At 44.4% G+C, this 18,657-nt stretch overlaps 1 protein-coding gene across 1 annotated transcript; it reads right to left on the reverse strand.

The window, feature by feature from the left end:
• Nucleotides 1–2,606: 2,606 nt before the first annotated feature.
• KLF17 (Kruppel like factor 17) lies at nt 2,607–13,982 on the reverse strand. The gene is made up of 3 exons (XM_036255095.1): nt 13,926–13,982; nt 3,178–4,039; nt 2,607–2,851 (listed from the first exon to the last, which is right to left on the reverse strand). Exons 1-3 carry the CDS (start codon nt 13,977–13,979, stop codon nt 2,607–2,609), a joined length of 1,161 nt encoding a protein of 386 aa, XP_036110988.1. The 5' UTR covers nt 13,980–13,982.
• Between the last annotated feature and the right edge of the window lie 4,675 nt (nt 13,983–18,657).

An 18,657-nucleotide genomic window follows, 5' to 3' on the forward strand; every position in this document is an offset into this window, starting at 1 on the left:
CTAGGAAAACATCCAAGCGGCCATGCAGAACAGTTAGGGAGGGGTGAGAGAGGAGGGCATAGCGAAGGCTGTGGGACTTCCCCAGCTGCCCATAAGTTGAGTTCAAGGAGGTTCAGCCTTCACCTTGGTAGCACTTGAAGTGCTGCCCTACAGCAGGCGCCATCACGTTCTGAGTTCTTAGTGTCCAACACCAAGCACGACCAAGGGTAGACATCCAGAAAATGGGGAGTCAGGCCGTGATGCTCTCTGAATTGTGAGTCAAAAATATTTGCCCACCCTGCCAGTGTGGCTCAGTTGGTTGAGCAGAGTCCTGTGCATGGGAAAGCTGCAGGTTTGATTCCTGGTCAGGGCACGTATCCAGGTTGTGGGTTCGATCCCTGGTCGGGGCACGTATAGAAGGCAAACAAATCAATGTTTCTCATATCGATGTTTTTCTCTTTCTCTCTCCCCCTTCCCCTGTCTAAGCTTGTCCTCGGGAGAGAATTTTGAAAAATAAAATTATGGCCCTGGCCGGTTGCTCAGTGGTTAGAGCATCGGCCTGCGGTTCAGAGAGACCCGGGTTCGGTTCCCCCTAAGGGCACGTTCCTCGGTTGCAGTTTGTCTCTGGCCCTGGTTGGGTCGTGCGGGTGGCAGCTACTCGATGTGTCCCTTTCACGTCGATGTTTCTCTCTCTCTCTCTCCTTCCCACTCTATCTGAACAAAATATGAAAAAATGTCTTCGGGTGAGGATAAAAAAGAAAAAGAAACAGAAAATTATGCCCGGCTGGTGTGGCTCAGTGGTTGAGCATCGACCCATGCACTAAGAGGTCGCGCATTCGATTCCCGGTCAGGGCACATGCCCAGGTTCTGGGCCTGATCCCCAGTGGGGGACACGCAGGAGGCGGCCAGTCAATGTTCTCTCTCCTCCATGTTTCTATCTCTCACTCCCTCTCCCTTCTCTCTCTAAAAATCAAGGAAAAAAAAACATTTTTTTAATTAATAAAAAATAAAAGTTTGTAGGCTGGTTCTCCTCTGAGCAGTTGCCAGGTAGAGTGTTCTCTGCCTAGAATTCTCTCCTTTTCATTCACATGCTCAGTTTATTTTAACATTTAAGGCAAATTAATTTTTATATATACTTGCTTATTGAGCTCAAAGGTCACCTCCTTCAAAAAGCCTTTCTGACCTGCCCCGTTAGGTGTTCCTCCTCCCCATGGTCACTGCACCATGGGCACCTCTCAAGCCCCCAGACAAAACGGTTCCTGGACCACAGGAACCAGGCATCTCGCTGTGGCCATCGACTGGCAGAGCTTGGCATCAGACTAGGTCCAGGCAGCACCTGTACAAGGCACCATGTCTCAGTTAAGAGATCTACCTCTGGAGTGGACAGATCCTGGTCGGATCCCAGCTCTGCCACTTGAGAGCTTGGGCAAGTTCCTTCCTATTCGCTTGCTGGTCGGTAAAATGGCTGGCTGACAAGTCCCGAAATAAGGTTTTGAACTACCTGGCCGAGTCGTCGGGCTGGCCACTATGCCCTCAACCCAGGGAGAGGGGCAGAACAGGCCCTTTAATGCATGGTACTTGCTACCTGAGCTCTGTGAGGAGGAGGGGAAGATATAGTGGGGTTCATCTTCCTCACCCTGTCTTATGTCCGCCACCCCAAAGTCACCTAGAAAACACAGCCTAAAACAAGATTTAAGTACCAATGTTTTATTTGGATGGTGTGAACCCAAGACAGAGAGAAAAGAAAAGCAAGGCGGGGAGAATGGGAGGGAACGCAAGGCGACAGCGGGTGGGGTCCTCCTTCACAAGCCTCGAAGCACAGCACGAGATCGCTGGCTACTGGGAGATCTCCCCATGGGCTGTGCTGTTCGGAGAAACGGTGCCTTGCAGCCACTCAGGAAAGGAAAAGAGGGAATTTATCTGCCCGGGTCTCTCCCGACTCCCATTAGTCACCAAAACCCCAGGAGTATTAATCCCCCACACTTCTGTGTTGTGGTGGCTACTTGAGATGCCAGAGCCCATGCCCGTGGGCGTGCCTTCCAATCAAGTCTGGAAGCGCTGGGAGGAGACAGAAACTCCGGGCATGTGGCTGGTGAGCGCTGGACAGAATCCGATTCAATACCTAAGATATGCCCCAAACAGTCCAATGTTTTTCTCATTTACCAGAAGAGGAAACATGTCATAGAGATCACAGACCTTTCCCCAGGTCGCATGGCTGGTCGTGGCGAGTTCAGGATTTGAACCTAGCCTGGCTCTGGAAACCGTGGAAGGCCGAGTAAGGAACCTGGATTTTGTGCAGCAGGTAAAGGAGAGTCACTGAAGGGTTTCAAGTTGGGGAGTGACAGAAGAGAAAGAGCTTTTGAATAAAGCTCCCATCTCTACTTTGCTCCACCTTTCCATGTGGCTAAATTCAGCAAAAGAAGGTGGCCCAGAGTGGTAATGGCATCCAAGACAGTTTTTGAAGAGTCCCTGACGGGGAGTCCCAGAGCTCAAATGGGCTTCATTCAACACTGTCTCATAATCTTTCTCGGTCTGCTTCTAAGCCTACACCTGCCAAAGACACTAGCTGGTCGAAGGCAGGAAGGACTTGGGTGGAGAAGCCAAAACGAGGGGAAGAGGAGATTGACCTAAAGACCGGGAGCAGGAGGACCAGCCATCTGTTCACTGTTGGCCCGTGGATTGGGGGATCCTGACATGTGCAGATGAGTCCTTCGGTGTTGCCTGAGATGGTCAGATCGCATGAATTTTCGTCCGCACTGATCACATCTATGGGGTCGGTATTTGGTATGTATCCGTTTATGTCGTCCAAGCTCATCAGAACGGAAGAAAGACCATGTACAACCTTCCCACGTACATTTATAGGGCCTCTCACCTGCAAAGGGAAAGTGACAAGGGAGAAAAGAAATTAAGTAAAGGAATTGAGGCCAGCAGGTGGGAAGGAAGGGGTTTGACTGAGGCAGAGCAGTCTAGGTTGAGGAATCAAAAGGGAAAACAGGGAGGAGGCATCACAATCAGCAGTCTCCATCACCCTGGTACAGTCACACTGGACCGTGGGAAAGCACGTTGGTGACAGTACAATGGGTCCAAAAATTGAAGGATGACGGACTAATCACCAGCCATTACAAACCAGTGGTCCACCACCAATCTAAGACCCAGAGACTCCCCCATCCCACCCCACCTGTCTGACACCTCATTCACCTGTATGTTTGCGTTGGTGGCTCACGAGGTGGGAGCGCTTAGTGTAAGCTTTTCCACAGTCCTTATACTGGCAGCAGTAAGGCCTTGCAACCGTGGCTCTCCTCCTGGGAGCCCTTTCCGGGGCCCTGCAATTCTGCTCTGCTCTTTGTGGAGCAGGTGTGGGCTGCTCAGGTAGGAAGGAGTCTTCCTGGAAGGCTGGCTGGCTAACAAAAGAGCCCTGGGATTCTAAAGCCAGCAATGATGGGGACCCAGCCGGGGGCATTCCGCAGTTGTGGGGATCACTAGGGGACAACATCTGAGCCAAAGAGGGAAGCAATGCCTGGTCCTCAGCAGAAGGCATGGTTGGGGACAATGACATTATAGGTGTTAAAGAATCTCTATTAGAAGATAGTGTAGGGGGGCTAGAATAAGGCATTGTTGGTGTCCTAATGTGGGACATCACTGGGATTTCACTGGGAGCTGTGACTGGTGGCCCATTGCGGGACATCCTTAGATTCCCACTGAAGGTCATGGCCACCCCTGGAATACTGGGCTCTCCTAAAGACATCATGTGGGGCCCCTTGAAAATCATCATTCCTGGTTGAGAGGGAGACATTCCCTGACAGTAAATCATTTGGGAAGGAGGGAGAGTCACTTGGGGGCAGTAGTTCCCACCACACTCAGGCAGCAACACACTGAACTGTGGCCCTATTTCATTCACATTCTCCCTGGGAGTCTCAGCAGAAACCAAGGGGATCCTCTCCAGTTGTGGACACTGAAGGATGTGTTGAGTGCCCGCTGGGCCATGGGTCCAAGAGGTGTGCACTCCACTGCTTCCAGGAGACGGAGACATGTCCAAGATGCACAAGGACTTCTCAGTGTTCTTGGAGAGAGAGAGAGAGAGTCAGGTTAAATTAATCCTAGCTCAAATTCCAGTTCCACAAGGCCCTCCTCCCTATCTTTAGACCACACCCATATCCAGGCCTCCATCATCTCTTGCCTGAATTATCCTACCTCCAAGCCATTCTCTAGTTTGGGCTTTTGTTTTTCTTCTTCTATTTTTTTAAAATCCTCACCTGAGGATATGTTGTGGATTACTGTTTTTTTTTTTAATTGACTTTAGAGAGAGCAAGGGGGAGAGAGAGAACGCGAAACATCGATGTGAAAGAAAAACACATTGATTCCCTCCCAGACGTGCCCCAACCAGGGATGAAACCCGAAACCTTTTGGTGCACGGGATGATGCTCCAAGCAACTGAGCCACCTGGCCAGGGCTCCAGTTTCTCTAAGATACAGGTCTGGCTGATAGAATAGTGGAAGCTTAGGTGTGACTCATACCAGTTTTCCTCCTTGGCATGTTTTTATTATTTCATAAAAAGCAACAAAGAGAGCAAATAAAATATTTCACAAACTACACCTTGAACAAAACTCTGAGAAAACCCTCAAACTCTAAATTACATGTAAGCATGAGGGTGAAAGAACACCCCAAACCAGCCAAATGGGTACAGAAAGCCACAAAGAAAAATAGAGGCTTCAGATGAGACCTGGCTTAAGCAAAACTTAGAAATTATCTGCAAATTTTACATATTTACCTACAGAAGGAGGTCTCACTTGAATGCGAACTGCTGTGGGCAGGTCTGAGATCAAACATTGGTGGAGGTAAGAAAAAGAAGCAGGCTTTAAAAAACACCTTTAGAAAAAGTGGGGGCCCTGGTCGGTGTGGCTCAGTTGGTTGGAGCGTTATCCGGTGCACCGAAGGTTTGATTCCTGGTCAGGGAACATACCCAAGATGGGGCGCATACTGGAGGAAACTGATCAACATCTCTCACACCAGTGTTTTTTCTCTCTCTCCCTCTCTAAAATCAGTAAAAAACATGTGCTCAGGTGAGGATTTTAAAAAATAATAAATAAATGTAGATGGGGGATTGTCTTGGAGGTCAGGGGCAGTAGCCCTTGCTTGATGGCAAGCTGATGTGAGGAAAAGAAAAAAAGGGCTTGGTGGCAGAACCTCTTGAAACAGGATAGGATGTAAAAATCATTTTGTAAACTGTCCATTATGTGGCAATAGAGAGAGCTCTTGAGCTGGGAAACTGGGACAGCTACCCCATCATCTCCCATCCACTCCTCCGTTGGACCAGTGCAGAAAACACCAATCAAATATGAAAAACAAAATATAAGTTAAAAAATACACTATCCATAAAAGATACAAAAAAAAAAATCAAAACAGAAATTAAAGATTGTAATTTTCTCTCAAAAGAAAAATAAAATTCATCAGAAAAATGCTGCTACAGATCAAAGAAAAATTAGCAACATTCAAACACAACTTAAAAAAAGAAAAAGAAAGCAGGACTTAAGAAAGCAATTGCAGCTTTTACACCAATTACAGAATCCAGCAGCAGTGGAGGAATTCAAGTAAATTATGTCCTGTCAATAGGCTACGAGTTATATTAGAGGGGAAGGAGGGGGCCCACCCCCGGAGGGGCTTCTGTGGTATGGCAATATTTCACAAGTCTTTACTTTGTGATAATTCATTAAGCTGCACACTTGAAATGTTTATGCTACTAAACATTTAAAGAACATCAATGGTCTTCAAATTCCTCCCCAAAATGGAAGAGGAGGGAATACTTCTTAATTCGTTCTATGAACCCATCATTGCCCAAATACAGAAGCCTAACAAAAACATCACAAGAAAAACAAAAAGACTGACTTGGGGTGGTAAACACACAATACAATATACAGGTGATGTATTGTAGAATTGTATATTTGAAACTTTATATAATTTTATTCACCAATATCACCCCAATAAATTCAATTTAAGAAGATATAAAAATAAAATAAAAATTAAGCTACACATTTAATGCAAGTCCCTCCCAGAAATGCAAGGGTGATCCAACATATAAAAATCAATCAATATAATGTACTACATAAGTAAAATCTAGGGGGAAAAACATAATTTCAATGCAGAAAAGCATTTCAAATAATTCAACACCCTTTCACGATTAAAAAACACTCAAAAGCTAGAAATTGAAAGAAACTTCCAACACAATAAAGGGTATTCATGAAAAACCCACTGCTGACATCATACTTAAGTGAAAGACGGATGGCCTTTCCTCTAGGGTCAGGAGCAAGCCAAGGAGGCCCATCTTCACCACTTCTATTCAACACAGTGTTGGCAATTCTAACCAGAGCAATTAAGCAGGAAAAGAAATAAAATGCATCCAAATTGAAAAAAGAAGTAAAACTATTTATGTTTTCAGATAATACAATCTTGTGTGTAGAAAATCCAAGACTACATACACACTGACACAACCTGTTAGAAATAAACAAATTCAACAGAGTAGCAGGATACAAATTCAACACACAAAAATCCGTTGTTGCTACACCCTGTCAACGAACAATCTGAAAAGGAAATTAGGAAAACAATGCAATTTATGATAGCATCAAAATGAATTAAATACTTAGAAATACCCAATTCCTGAAAACTACAAAACACTGCTAAAAAAATATTAAAGAAGACTTAAATGGAAAGTTTATAGGTTGGAGGGCTTAAGAGTTATGATGTCAGTGTTACCCAAAGCAATCTATAATCAATACAATCCCTATCAAAATCCTTTTTTGGCAAAACAGAAAAATCCACCTTAAAATTAATATAACATCACAAGGGACCCCAAATAGCCAAAAAAAAATCTTGAAAAAGAACAAAAATTGGAAAATTCACACTTCTTGATTCAAAACTTACTACAAAGGAACAATAATCAAAACAGTATGGTACTGGCAATAGGAATAGACCAACAGACCAACAGGAAAAAAACAGAGCTCAAAAATAAACCCTAATATATATGGTCAAATGATTTTCAGCATGGTTGCCAAGACCATTCAATGGAGGAAAAGACAATCATTTTAATAAATGATGCTGGGCCCTGGCCAGTTTGGCTCAGCGGTTAGAGCGTCGGCCTGCGGTCCGCAGAGACCCGGGTTCGGTTCCCGCTAAGGGCACGTACTTCGGTTGCAGTTTGTCCCCGGCCCTGGTTGGTCGTGCGGGTGGCAGCCACTCGATGTGTCCCTTCACATCGATGTTTCTCTCTCTCTCTCCCTTCCTCTCTCTCCCTCCCACTCTATCTGTACAAAAAATGGAAAAATGTCCTCGGGTGAGGATAAAAAAAAAAAAAAAATAAATAAATAAATAAATGATGCTGGTATAACTGGATATCCACATGCAAAAGAATTAAGTTGGAACCTTAATACTATATACAACTCAAAATGGATCAAGACCTAAATATAAGAGCTAAAGCCATAAAACTCATAGAAGAAAATGGGGAAGCTTCATGATATTGGATTTGGCAATGATTTCTCTGATATGACACCAAAGGCATAGAAAACAAAAGATAAAATAAACAAAATTCGATTTCGTCAGAATGAAAATTTTTTGTGTATCAAAAGGACACTATCAACAGTATAAAGGCAAACAAGGGAATGAGTTATTACTAATATTCAGAATATATAAACATCGATGTGCGAGAGACACATCGACTGGTTGCCACCCACATGACCCCAACCGGGGCCAGGGACAAACTGCAATCAAGGTACGTGCCCCCAGTGGGAACCAAACCCGGGACTCTCTGGTCCACCGGCGGACACTCTAACTGCTGAGCCAAACCAGCCAGGGCTATATTTTAAAAACTCTTAAAACTTAATGGAAAAACAAATAACCCAATTAAAAAATGGACAAAGAACTTAACTAGATATTTCTCCAAAAACATACAAATACTTGATAAACACATGAAAAGATGTTCACCATCAGTAAGCACTAGAAAAATGCAAATCAAAACCACAATGAGATACTACTTTACACCCATTACAGTAACTATTATCAAAAAACAAAAGTGTGCCCTGGCCCGTTAGACTCAGTGGTTGGAGCGTCGGCCTGTGGTACAGAGAGACCCGGGTTCGGTTCCCGCTAAGGGCACGTACCTCGGTTGCAGTTTGTCCCCGGCCCTGGTTGGTCGTGTGGGTGGCAGCCACTTGATGTGTCCCTTCACATCGATGTTTCTCTCTCTCTCTCTCTCTTCTTCTCTCTCTCTCCCACTCTACCTGAACAAAAAATGGAAAAATGTCCTCGGGTGAGGATAAAAAATAAATAAATAAATATAAGAGAGCACCGGGCTGTGGACTGGTAAGTCGCAGGTTTGATTCCGGTCCAAGGCACATACCTCGGTTGCAATTTGTCCCCGGCTCTAGTTGGGGTTGTGCAGGAGGTAGCCACTCAATGTGTCCCTTTCACATCGATGTTTCTCTCTCTCTCTCTCTCCCACTCTATCTGAACAAAAAATGGAAATATCGCCCTGGCCGGTTTGGCTCAGTGGCTGGAGTGTTGGCCTGCAGACCAGAGCCCCAGGTTCGGTTCCCACTAAGGGCACGTACCTCAGTTGCGGTTCGTCCCTGGCCCTGGTTGGGGTTGTGTGGGTGGCAACCACTTGAAGTGCCTCTCTCACATTGATGTTTCTCTCTATTCCTCCCTCTCTCCCTCCCGCTCTATCTCAAGATAAATGCAAAAATGTCCTCAGGTGAGGATAATAAAAAAAAAAAAATGTGGAAGCAACCCAGTGTCCGTCGAATGATGAATGGATAAACAAATGTGGTATGTCTATGCAACAGAATATTATTCAGCCTGAAAGGGGAAGGAAATTCTGACACATGCTTCACCCTGAATGAACCGCAAAGACATTGGGAAGTCACTGTTCAATGGTTAGGGAGTTTCAGTTTGGGAAGATGAAAAAAGTTCTAAAGATGGATGGTGGTGAGAGTTGCCCAATAACATGGTTATGATGATATTTTCATTTTACATAGATTTTCCAATTTTTTTTTTGTACGTGACCCTAGCAGGAACCGAACCCGGGACTCTCTGGTCCGCAGGCTGACGCTCCAACCGCTGAGCCAAACCGGCCAGGGCAGATTTTACAATTTTAAACAATGTTTTAAAAAAGGACACAGAAAGGGTTCCCACTGGCCAAATTTGTGAAAATTTAAGAATCCAAAATAATGATTGTTGATTTTATTTTTAATTTTTATCCTCACCCAAGGACATTTTCCATTTTTTGTTCAGGCAGAGTGGGAGGGAGAGAAAGGAACAGAGAGAGAGAGAGAAACATCGACGTTAAAGGGACACATCGAGTGGCTGCCACTTGCACAACCAACCAGGGCCGGTGACAAACTGCAACCGAGGTACGAGCCCTTAGCAGGAACCGAACCCAGGTCTCTCTGGACCGCAGGCCGACGCTCTAACCACTGAGCAAACCGGCCAGGGCTGATTGTTGATTTTAATAGAAATTAAAATGACATCAAGTTAAATGATACCATAAGAAAGGAACTTGATAGCCCTGGCCGGTTTGGCTCAGCGGTTAGAGCGTCGGCCCGTGGTCCAGAGAAAGGAACTTGATAAATCAAAACAAAAAAGAAAAGAAAAGAAAAGGAACATTTATAAGACAAAAACCAGTATCACAAAAAAGGAAAGTTAGGAAAAAAGAAATCTGAAAATTCATGAGCCAAAAGTGACAATGGGTCAACTCCTATCCCAGCTTCAGACTTGTGAATTGACGTGAAAGAATTAAGTAATTATTCTATCTTTCCGGTAGAAAACTGTTATTTCAAAATCTCCAAATGATTCTAGTTGTTTAAGAAAATTTCTACTTTATAGCAGAATACAAACTAATAAAGGTAGAAGGAATGGTGGAATTAAAAAAGCATTATTTTACAGCACCTTAATGAAACTTTTGATTGAGGAAAAATTAATATTTGGTTGAAACCAATAAAGTGAATCTTGGTGGGAAACTGGGACATTTGGATGCATCCAAGGTAACAGCATACAGATTACTTTCTGACTGCAAGGCTAAAGGTAAGCTTGAATAGAGAGATGGATCATTAGACTTTTTGATACCTCAATCCAAGGGCCAAGCCTCGTGTCACCGAATGTGAACCAGTTGAGCCTCCAGATGTAATGCATGATAAAGCTTAATGTGCCTATGAGACATTCTTACCAAAATCCAATTAAGCTTAAGATCTAACTCTAGCCCCTAGCCAGTTTTGCTCAGTGGTTAGTGTTGGGCTGAGGACCAAAGAATATCAGGTTCAGTTTGGATCAAGGGCACATACCTGGTTTGTAGGTTCGCTCCCCTGCTCTGGTCGGGGTATGTGTAGGAGGCAATCAGGCGATGTGGCTCTCTCATGTCGATATTTCTCTCTCACCTTCCCCACTCTCTCCAGCTCTCTCTAAAACAAACAAACAAAAAAATAGAGGTAATACAGGAGACAGAATATCGAGCTAAATGATATCATGTGAAAGAAATCTGGTAAATCCAGAAAAAAAAAACATTATATAAGGTAACAATCAGGATCATGAAAAAAGGAAAAGTTACTCAGGAAAAAAAGAAAACTATTCTAATTTCAAAGAGACCCAAAGGACCTAATAACCAGATGCAGTGTGTGGTCTTAAATTGGATCCTGGTTTGAACTTATCAACAAAAAACATTTTAGGGACAACTAGGGGAATTTGAATAAGAATTAAGAATTGCAATATTGCCTGGCCAGTTTGGCTCAGAGGCAGAGTGTCGGCCCCATGGATCAATGAGTGGCAGGTTCAATTCCGACCAAGAACACGTACCTTGGTTGTGTTCGTCCAGCCCTGGTTGGGGTCCTGCATGAGGCAACCAGTTGATATGTCCCTCTCATGTTGATGTTTCTCTTTCTCTCCCTCTCTCTTTCTCCCACTCTATCTAAAGATAAATAGAAAAATATCCTCGGGTGGGAATTAAAAAAAAAAAAAAATTGCTATATTGCCCTGGTGGGTTTGGCTCAGTGGTTGGGAGCATCAGCCCAATTGGAGCGTCGACCTGCAGACCAATGAGTCGAGGGTTTGATTCCAGTCAAGGGCATGTAGCTCGGTTGCGGTTCATCCCTGGTCCCCAGCCCTGGTCGGGGTTGTGAGGGAGATAACCAGTCGATGTTTCTCTCTCTCTCTCTCCCTCTCCTCCATTCTGAGGATAAACGGAAAAATATCCTTGGGTGTAGATTATAAAAAAAAAGATTTGCCCTGGCCGGTTTGGCTCAGCAGTTAGAGCGTTGGCCTGTGGTCCAGAGAGACCCGGGTTTGGTTCCCGCTAAGGGCGCGAACCCTAAGGGCCGCTCAGTTGCAGTTTGTCCCTGGCCCTGGTTGGTCGTGCAGGTGGCAGCCACTTGATGTGTCCCTTTCACGTCAATGTTTCTCTCTCTCTCTCTGTTCCTTTCTCTCCCTCCCACTCTACCTGAACAAAAAATGGAAAAATGTCCTTGGGTGAGGAAAAAAAAAAAGAATTGCAATGTTATTAAGAGATGAATTAGTATTAATCTTTATTTATTTAATCCTCATCCGAGGATATTTTCACATTTATCGTATGATAGAGTGGGAGGGAGGGAGGGAGAGAGAGAAATATCATGTCAGAAAGACACACTGAATGGTTGCTTCCCGCACGACTCTAACCAGGGCCCGGGACGAAATGCATCCGAGGTACTTGTCCTTGACTGGAATTGAACCTGTGACTCATTGGTCTGCCGACCGACGCTCTAACCACTGAGCCAAACTGGCCAGGGCAAGAGATTACCTAGTATTAATCTTGATAGATTTGATAATGTTTTGACTATGGAGAGAGAAATAAAATTTTAAGCCCCACAAGTGTTGGGGAGATCCTGTTTTATTCACCACTCTATGCTCAGCAACTAACTTAAGTAGACCCCAGATATAACAGGCCCCAGATAAATGCCTATTGGATGGGTATTTCTGGGGTGCTCATCCCCCTTTCCCTCCCTCTCAGTTACAGCCCTATCTTCCTGATCCTTCACAGGCAAACATCTTGGAAAATGTCTAAACTCACCTTTACCACTTCCTCATCCATTATTCCCTCAAATTCACTCTGGTCCCCATCACTTCACAGAACCAACCTGCATTTAAGGTCACTGAAGACCTCTATGTCACTAAGTCCAAAACCTTGTCAGACTCCTCTCTGCTTGACCTCTCAGGAGCTTCTGAAACTACTGGTCACACTCTTCTTGAAATGTTTCCTTCCCTTGGCCTCAGGAACACCTTGACACACTTGCCTAGTTTTCTCCTTCCCTTCTGTCTGGCCCTCCTCCTCCTTAGTCTTCTTTGCAGGTTTCCTGGTTCTGCTCTGGGTACCTTTCTCATGCTAATGATCCATTTCAGTTTATATTCCAATTATTCTTAAAACAATAGCTCCAGGGCAGATCGCTCCAGAATCTGCCAGCTGTCTAAGGCTCTGTCCATTTGGATGACCACAGGCACTTTGGACTAGTCCAAAACTCCTGATCTTCCTTACCCACTTCCGAGTCACCCCCAGGGAGGAAAAAAGCAACAACTTAATCCTGTTCTTCTTCTCATCCTTTCCTCTCAGAAAAAGTCACCACTATTCTCACCCAATTTTGCAAACCAGAAATCTGTTAAAATCTTCTTGGATGACTCCCTCACCACCTAGACCCAAGTAATTACTAATTCTTGTGGCGTCCACCTCCAAAACACATCCAGGATCTCCATCTCCACTGTCACCTCTAGTTGGGCCGCCATTTTCATTTCCACTTGGATTATCACAATAGCTTTCTAACTATACTGCCTCGAATTCTGCCCACAACTGTTAAGAGAACTCGTTAAAAAAATAAAAATCGAGCCCTTGGCGGCATTGCTCAGTGGTCAGAGCATGGGCCCACGAACCAAAGGGTTTTGGGTCTGTTCCCCAGCTCCACTGGAGCTCATGAGGGAGGCAACTAATCGCCATGTCTCTCACATGGACATTTCTCTCTCTCCCTCCCTTCCACTCTCTCTAAGAAAGATCAGTGGGGAAAAAATATTCCGGAGTGAGAATTAACAAAGACACAAAACAACAACAAAAAACACACACAAATTTAGGTTGAAAAAAAATGCAAATCTATTATGACTGATCATAGTTAAACTCATTAATGGCTTCCTAATGGTCTTGCAATAACTCACTCAAGTCCTGCATGACCTTGATGCTGGAATCCCTGCCTTCCATCCCATTGGGCCACTCTCCCATCACTCTCTTGTCCTGGTCTCATACTCCATCTTTCACTTCCTTCTAGGTGGGGGCATGCTGTCTCTGGTCTCAGAACCTGCAAACGCTTCACCTAAACAGTTCTCAGTCCCAGAGCAAATCTGGTCTTCTCTCAGTCCTAAACCAGATCAAACATTTCTTCTATTTGCTCCTCTGCCCCCTGTACTTCTCCAACACAATTTGCAACTTCCAAATCATTCCGTACTTTATTAATAAAATGGTATAACGTCTCATGGAAAACTCACATGTATTCCCATGGTTTGGCAAAGGCCTGCCACTTTGTAGGGTTCTAATAAATATTTAATTTTTCCTCCCTGCATGTGCTCCACTGACTTCCTAACTTTGCCTTCTTTCCTCAGTACTCAGTCCCTCTCCTGGAAGCTACCTGGAACCTTTCTACCACCAGCGCCATGAATATTAATTTAATAAACGACACGTGGTTTTTTGTTTTTTTTCTTTGTATGCGGTATAATGTTCATGTTGCAGGAACACTGCATTTTTTTTCAATTAACAGTTTACATTCAGTGTAACAAACAGCACAGGAGCTAGCATCCTCCCAACCTCATCCCTCGAACTTCTAGAGCTCCAGCCTCGCACACTCCTCCAGCCTCCCTTCCCGCGGCCCCACGCCCTGCCCTGGGGCTGACGCCCGACCCACCTCTGCGAGCTGAGCTGCCCGCCACTGGCTCAGCACCTCGTCCTCACGCTCCATCTCAGCCTGGGATCCGCTGCACCTCGGAGCTGTGTGCGGGTCCAGACCACATCGGAGCAGAGCTGAGCCCCGCTGCCTTGGCGTCGCAGGTCGGGTGTCGCGCACCTTCACGCCACAATCCCCGCGCTCCACTTCTACTTCCCGCCGCGCTGGGGGCGGGGCCAAGGGCCACACCCACCGCCGCCCCGCCCCGCCCCGCCTTCCCCGACGCTGCAGGTCCAAGACTTCAGACCTTCATCACTTCTTACATCTTAAATCTGACCCTCCCACCTCCCCATCCACCCTTCAGTCCGAGTATCTCTCTTTGGCCCAAATGGGACTGGGGACACTGAGATTTCAGACTCCGGTCTGGTCTTGTTGACCTCTGAATGGAGAAACCCGGAAGGAGGCTGGAGAGAGGGGCAGATCTGGCTGTAGGGCTCCTGCAGACAGGAGAGCCTCCACCACCACCCAACAGGTCAGGGCTCTGGCCATAAGCTCCCAGAGGCCTGGATCTTCTCCGCCAGGTACTGCTGCCCCACCAGCGTACAAACCCAAACCTGGGAGTTCCGTGGTACAATGTCTTGATTCTGCGATGCACACGGAGTACCTATTAGGTATCAGACACTGCTTTTTGGAACTAGGGATACAGTGGCAAATAAGACGGAACAAAGTCCTTGCTCAAGGAATTTTCATCTCAAATGGACAGACAATAAATGAATATAATAAAGTCAATAGTATACTTTTAGATGGTGGCGATTGCAGTGGAGAAAACATAAAAGAGGAATGTGAGCTGACGTAAGGGCCTAAACAGAGCCATGTATTAGAAGATTGAAGGACTCCGAGGCAAGAAAGAGCTTGGCATGCTAGAGGCAAAGTGGACAACCAGGCGACCTCACTGAAGCGAGCAGTGGGGAGAGAGGAATGACATGAGGACAGAGATGGGCAGGGTCTTTCTAAAAATTATTAAATAGGTTTTTATTGATTTTTTAGAGGGAGAGAGAGAAACATCAATGAGATACAGGGCATGTGCCCTGACCGGGAATCGAACCGGACCTCTCAGTCCATGGGTCAATGCTCAACCCACTTAGCTACACCAGTGGGCAATGGTCAGGGTCTTGAAAGTCATGGACAGTAGTTTGGATGTTGTTCTAAGTGTGATGGGAAGCCACTGAAAGATTTTAAGCAGGAACTTGATGTGATTTAAGTTTTTAAAGTAATCATTGGGCTCCTTTGAGACTTATGGATTATAGGGCATGAGATGGAGGCAGGGACGCCAGTTAGAAAGCAATCCAAGAAAAAGATGTGACTGTTTGGTGGGGTTGATGATTGTAATTAGAGAATATTTTAGAATTACATAGGACAAACTCGGTGATGGGTTGTAGTGCTTAGGGCTAAGAGGAAAAGAGAAATCAAAGATGATCCCTCGATTTTGGGCTTGAGCAACTGAGTGGTGACTGCACCACTTGATATGGAAAAATGAGACGCGGAGCAGATTTCCAAGCAGCTGAAACAAGAATTCCACTTTGGATATGTTGATTTTGAGATGACTATTAAATATGCTCAGGGAGAGGCCAGGACTGTAAATGTAAATTTGGGTGTTGTCAGCATAGACATAGTGGTTATAAGTCAAAGAAAGCCTGGAGACCTCTTACCTTTAAGGCCCAGCAGAGCAGTGAGGTCATCCAAAGAGACTAAAAATCACAGCAAGAGAAGCAGCCCATATTTAAAAGAGAGACTGTTGCCTGGCCAGTGTGGCTCAATAGATTGAGTGTCACCCCATGGACTGAGCACATTCCCGGTCAGGGCACATGCCCAGGTTTCGGGCTCGATTCCTGTCAGGGGGCGTGCAGGATGCAGCCAATGGATGTTTCTCTCTCACGTTGATATTTCTCTCTCTCTCTCTCCCCTCCCCCCAAATCAATAAAAACATAAATAAATAAATAAATAAATAAATAAATAAATGGCTGTTCACCTGCATCAAATGTTGCTAAGAATCAGGTGAGTGCCCATTGGATTTGGCAAGATGGGGTCACTGGGTGACTTTGACAAAGGCCGACCAGAGGAGACAGAAGCAGATGGGGTGGGGAGAAGAGGACAAGCACTGCTGAGATAGAGACACTGAGACACTGTAAAGAACTCTCTCAAGGAAGTTTTGCTATAAATGGGGACAGAGAAATGAAGTGGTAGTTGGAAGGGGAATTAAGGGAAGCTGATGGGAATCAACCAATAAAAAGAAACCAATGCTGAAGCAGAGAGAGGGCTTAATTATAGCAGTGACATTGCTCAGTCAAGAAAGAATAGGATCCAGGATACAAACAGACAAATGAGCCTTTGGTATCACCTCTTGGGGCCATGTCTGACTCCCATTTGATGCCTCTTCTAGTTACTATGCACTTAGTGTGTCTCCCAATGTGGCACTAAGCAAATATTTGTGGAAGGAATCATATTTGACACATGGAGCACATCATTTTTTAAATACTTTGCTCTTCTATATGATAAAATTTTTATAATTCAAATTTCAAATGATCATGAAATGAAATGAAGAATAATAATGGCCAGAATGCCCAGCCGGTGTGGCTCAGTACTTGAGCAACCAAGAGGCTGCTAGCTTGATTCCTGGTCAGGGCACATGCCCAGTCTGTGGGCTGATCCCCAGTGGGGGGCATGTAGGAGGCAGCCAATCAGTGTTCTCTCTCATTAATGTTTAATCACTCTCTCCCTTCCTTTCTGTTTCTAACATCAATAAAGAAAAAAGTTTTTTAAAACGGCCGGAAAAGAAATGTAGATGTCAAAATGTTATTTTACAAATCTTTGTATGTATACTCATGTCAGTAAAATAAATATATACAATTAATATATGGTAAAAAAAAAGTACAACTATTTATTTCAATAATTTTGTTTGAATTTTGATCCTTTCATTATAGACGGATATAATATCTTATGTAAATGATCCTCCAGTAACTAACATGAAATTTATTCACAAAACTGCTCAATTGCACCACTGCTGCTATATTAATTTTCCTGATTCATTTCACTTTGAAACAACTAACAATTTTTTTTTTTATCCTCACCCGAGGACATCCCTCCACTTTTGTTCAGGTAGAGTGGGAGGAAGAGAGAGGAAGAGAGAGAAACATCGACGTGAAAGGGACACATTGAGTGGCCGCCTCCCGCATGACCCCAACCGGAGCAGGGGACAAACTGCAACCGAGGTACATGCCCTTAGCAGGAACTGAACCCAGGTCTCTCTGGACCGCAAGCCGAAGCTCTAACCACTGAGCAAAACCGGCCAGGGCAAACAACTCACAATTTTTAAAGAATAAATTTCCATGTCAAAAGTATAATTCACATTCAGTAAAATATTTTATGTATGAACTAAAATTTGCACTTAACCAAACAAAAATAATTTGTCACTCATTTTGCACTCTGTTTCATTGTTTTAAATTTGAACACAAAACTTCAACTGGTTGTTTTGAATGACAGAATTAAAGTAAGTCAAATTCTATTTCTTTGCCTTTATAATCACTAACTGTAAATCATGGTTGATTATTTTGAAGTTACTGTGTAAACCACAGGTGTTGAAGACATGACCTTGCCTAAAGTGAGCTCCAAACTAGGGTGGCTGAGCTTGTGTGTTTCTGTGACCATTTAACTGGGCATTCTTCAAATTAACTTCCATATAGAATACAATGTTTATGAAAGGGCCTATGATAAAAAATATGCTAATCTAAGCTTACTTATATACTTTTTTTTTTTAACCTTCACCTAAGGATACCTTTCCATTTAGCTTCAGATATAGTGGGAGGGAGGGAGAGAGAGAGAGAGAAACATCAACGTGAGAGGGACACATTGACTGGTTGCCTCCCGCATGACCCGACCAGGGCCAGGGACTGAATTGCAACCGAGGTACGTGCCCTTGACCGGAATCGAACCCGCGACTCATTGGTGTGAGGGCGGACGCTCTAACCACTGTGCCAAACCGGCCAAGGCACTTATATACTTTTTATGTGCTTTTTTCTTTCATTTTACTGAGATATAACTGACATATAACATTATGTTAGTTTCAGGTGCATAACAAAAATGATTTGATATCTATGTATATTGTTAAATGATCACCACAATAAGTCTAGCTAACATTTATCATCAAATGTATTTATAGATTCTTTTCTTGTGATGAGAACTTTAAGATCTACACTCCTAGCGATTTTCTTTTTTTTTTTTTATCCTCTCCCGAGGACATTTTTCCACTTTTTGTTCAGGTAGAGTGGGAGGGAGAGAGAGGAACAGAGAGAGAGAGAGAAACATATGTGTGAAAGGAACACACCGAGTGGCTGCCCCCGCACAACCTACCAGGGCCGGGGACAAACTGCAACCGAGGTACATGCCCTTAGCGGGAACCGAACCCGGGTCTCTCAGGACCGCAGGCCAACATTCTAACCGCTGAGCCAAACCGGCCAGGGCGCAATTTTCAAATATACAATACGGTATTATTATCTATAGTCACTATGTTATACATTATATCCCCAGGACTTATTTATCTTATAACTGGAAGTTTATACCTTTTAACCACCTTAACCCATTTTACTCACCCCCACCTCCCACTCCCACCTCTGACAACCACCAAGCTGTTCTCTGTATTTATAGGTTTAGTGTTGTGTTCTGTTTCCTTTTAGAGTCCACATATAAGTGAGATCAT

The sequence above is a fragment of the Molossus molossus genome, unplaced genomic scaffold (assembly GCF_014108415.1).
Source record: "Molossus molossus isolate mMolMol1 unplaced genomic scaffold, mMolMol1.p scaffold_m16_p_12, whole genome shotgun sequence".
NCBI classification, from domain to species: domain Eukaryota; kingdom Metazoa; phylum Chordata; class Mammalia; order Chiroptera; family Molossidae; genus Molossus; species Molossus molossus.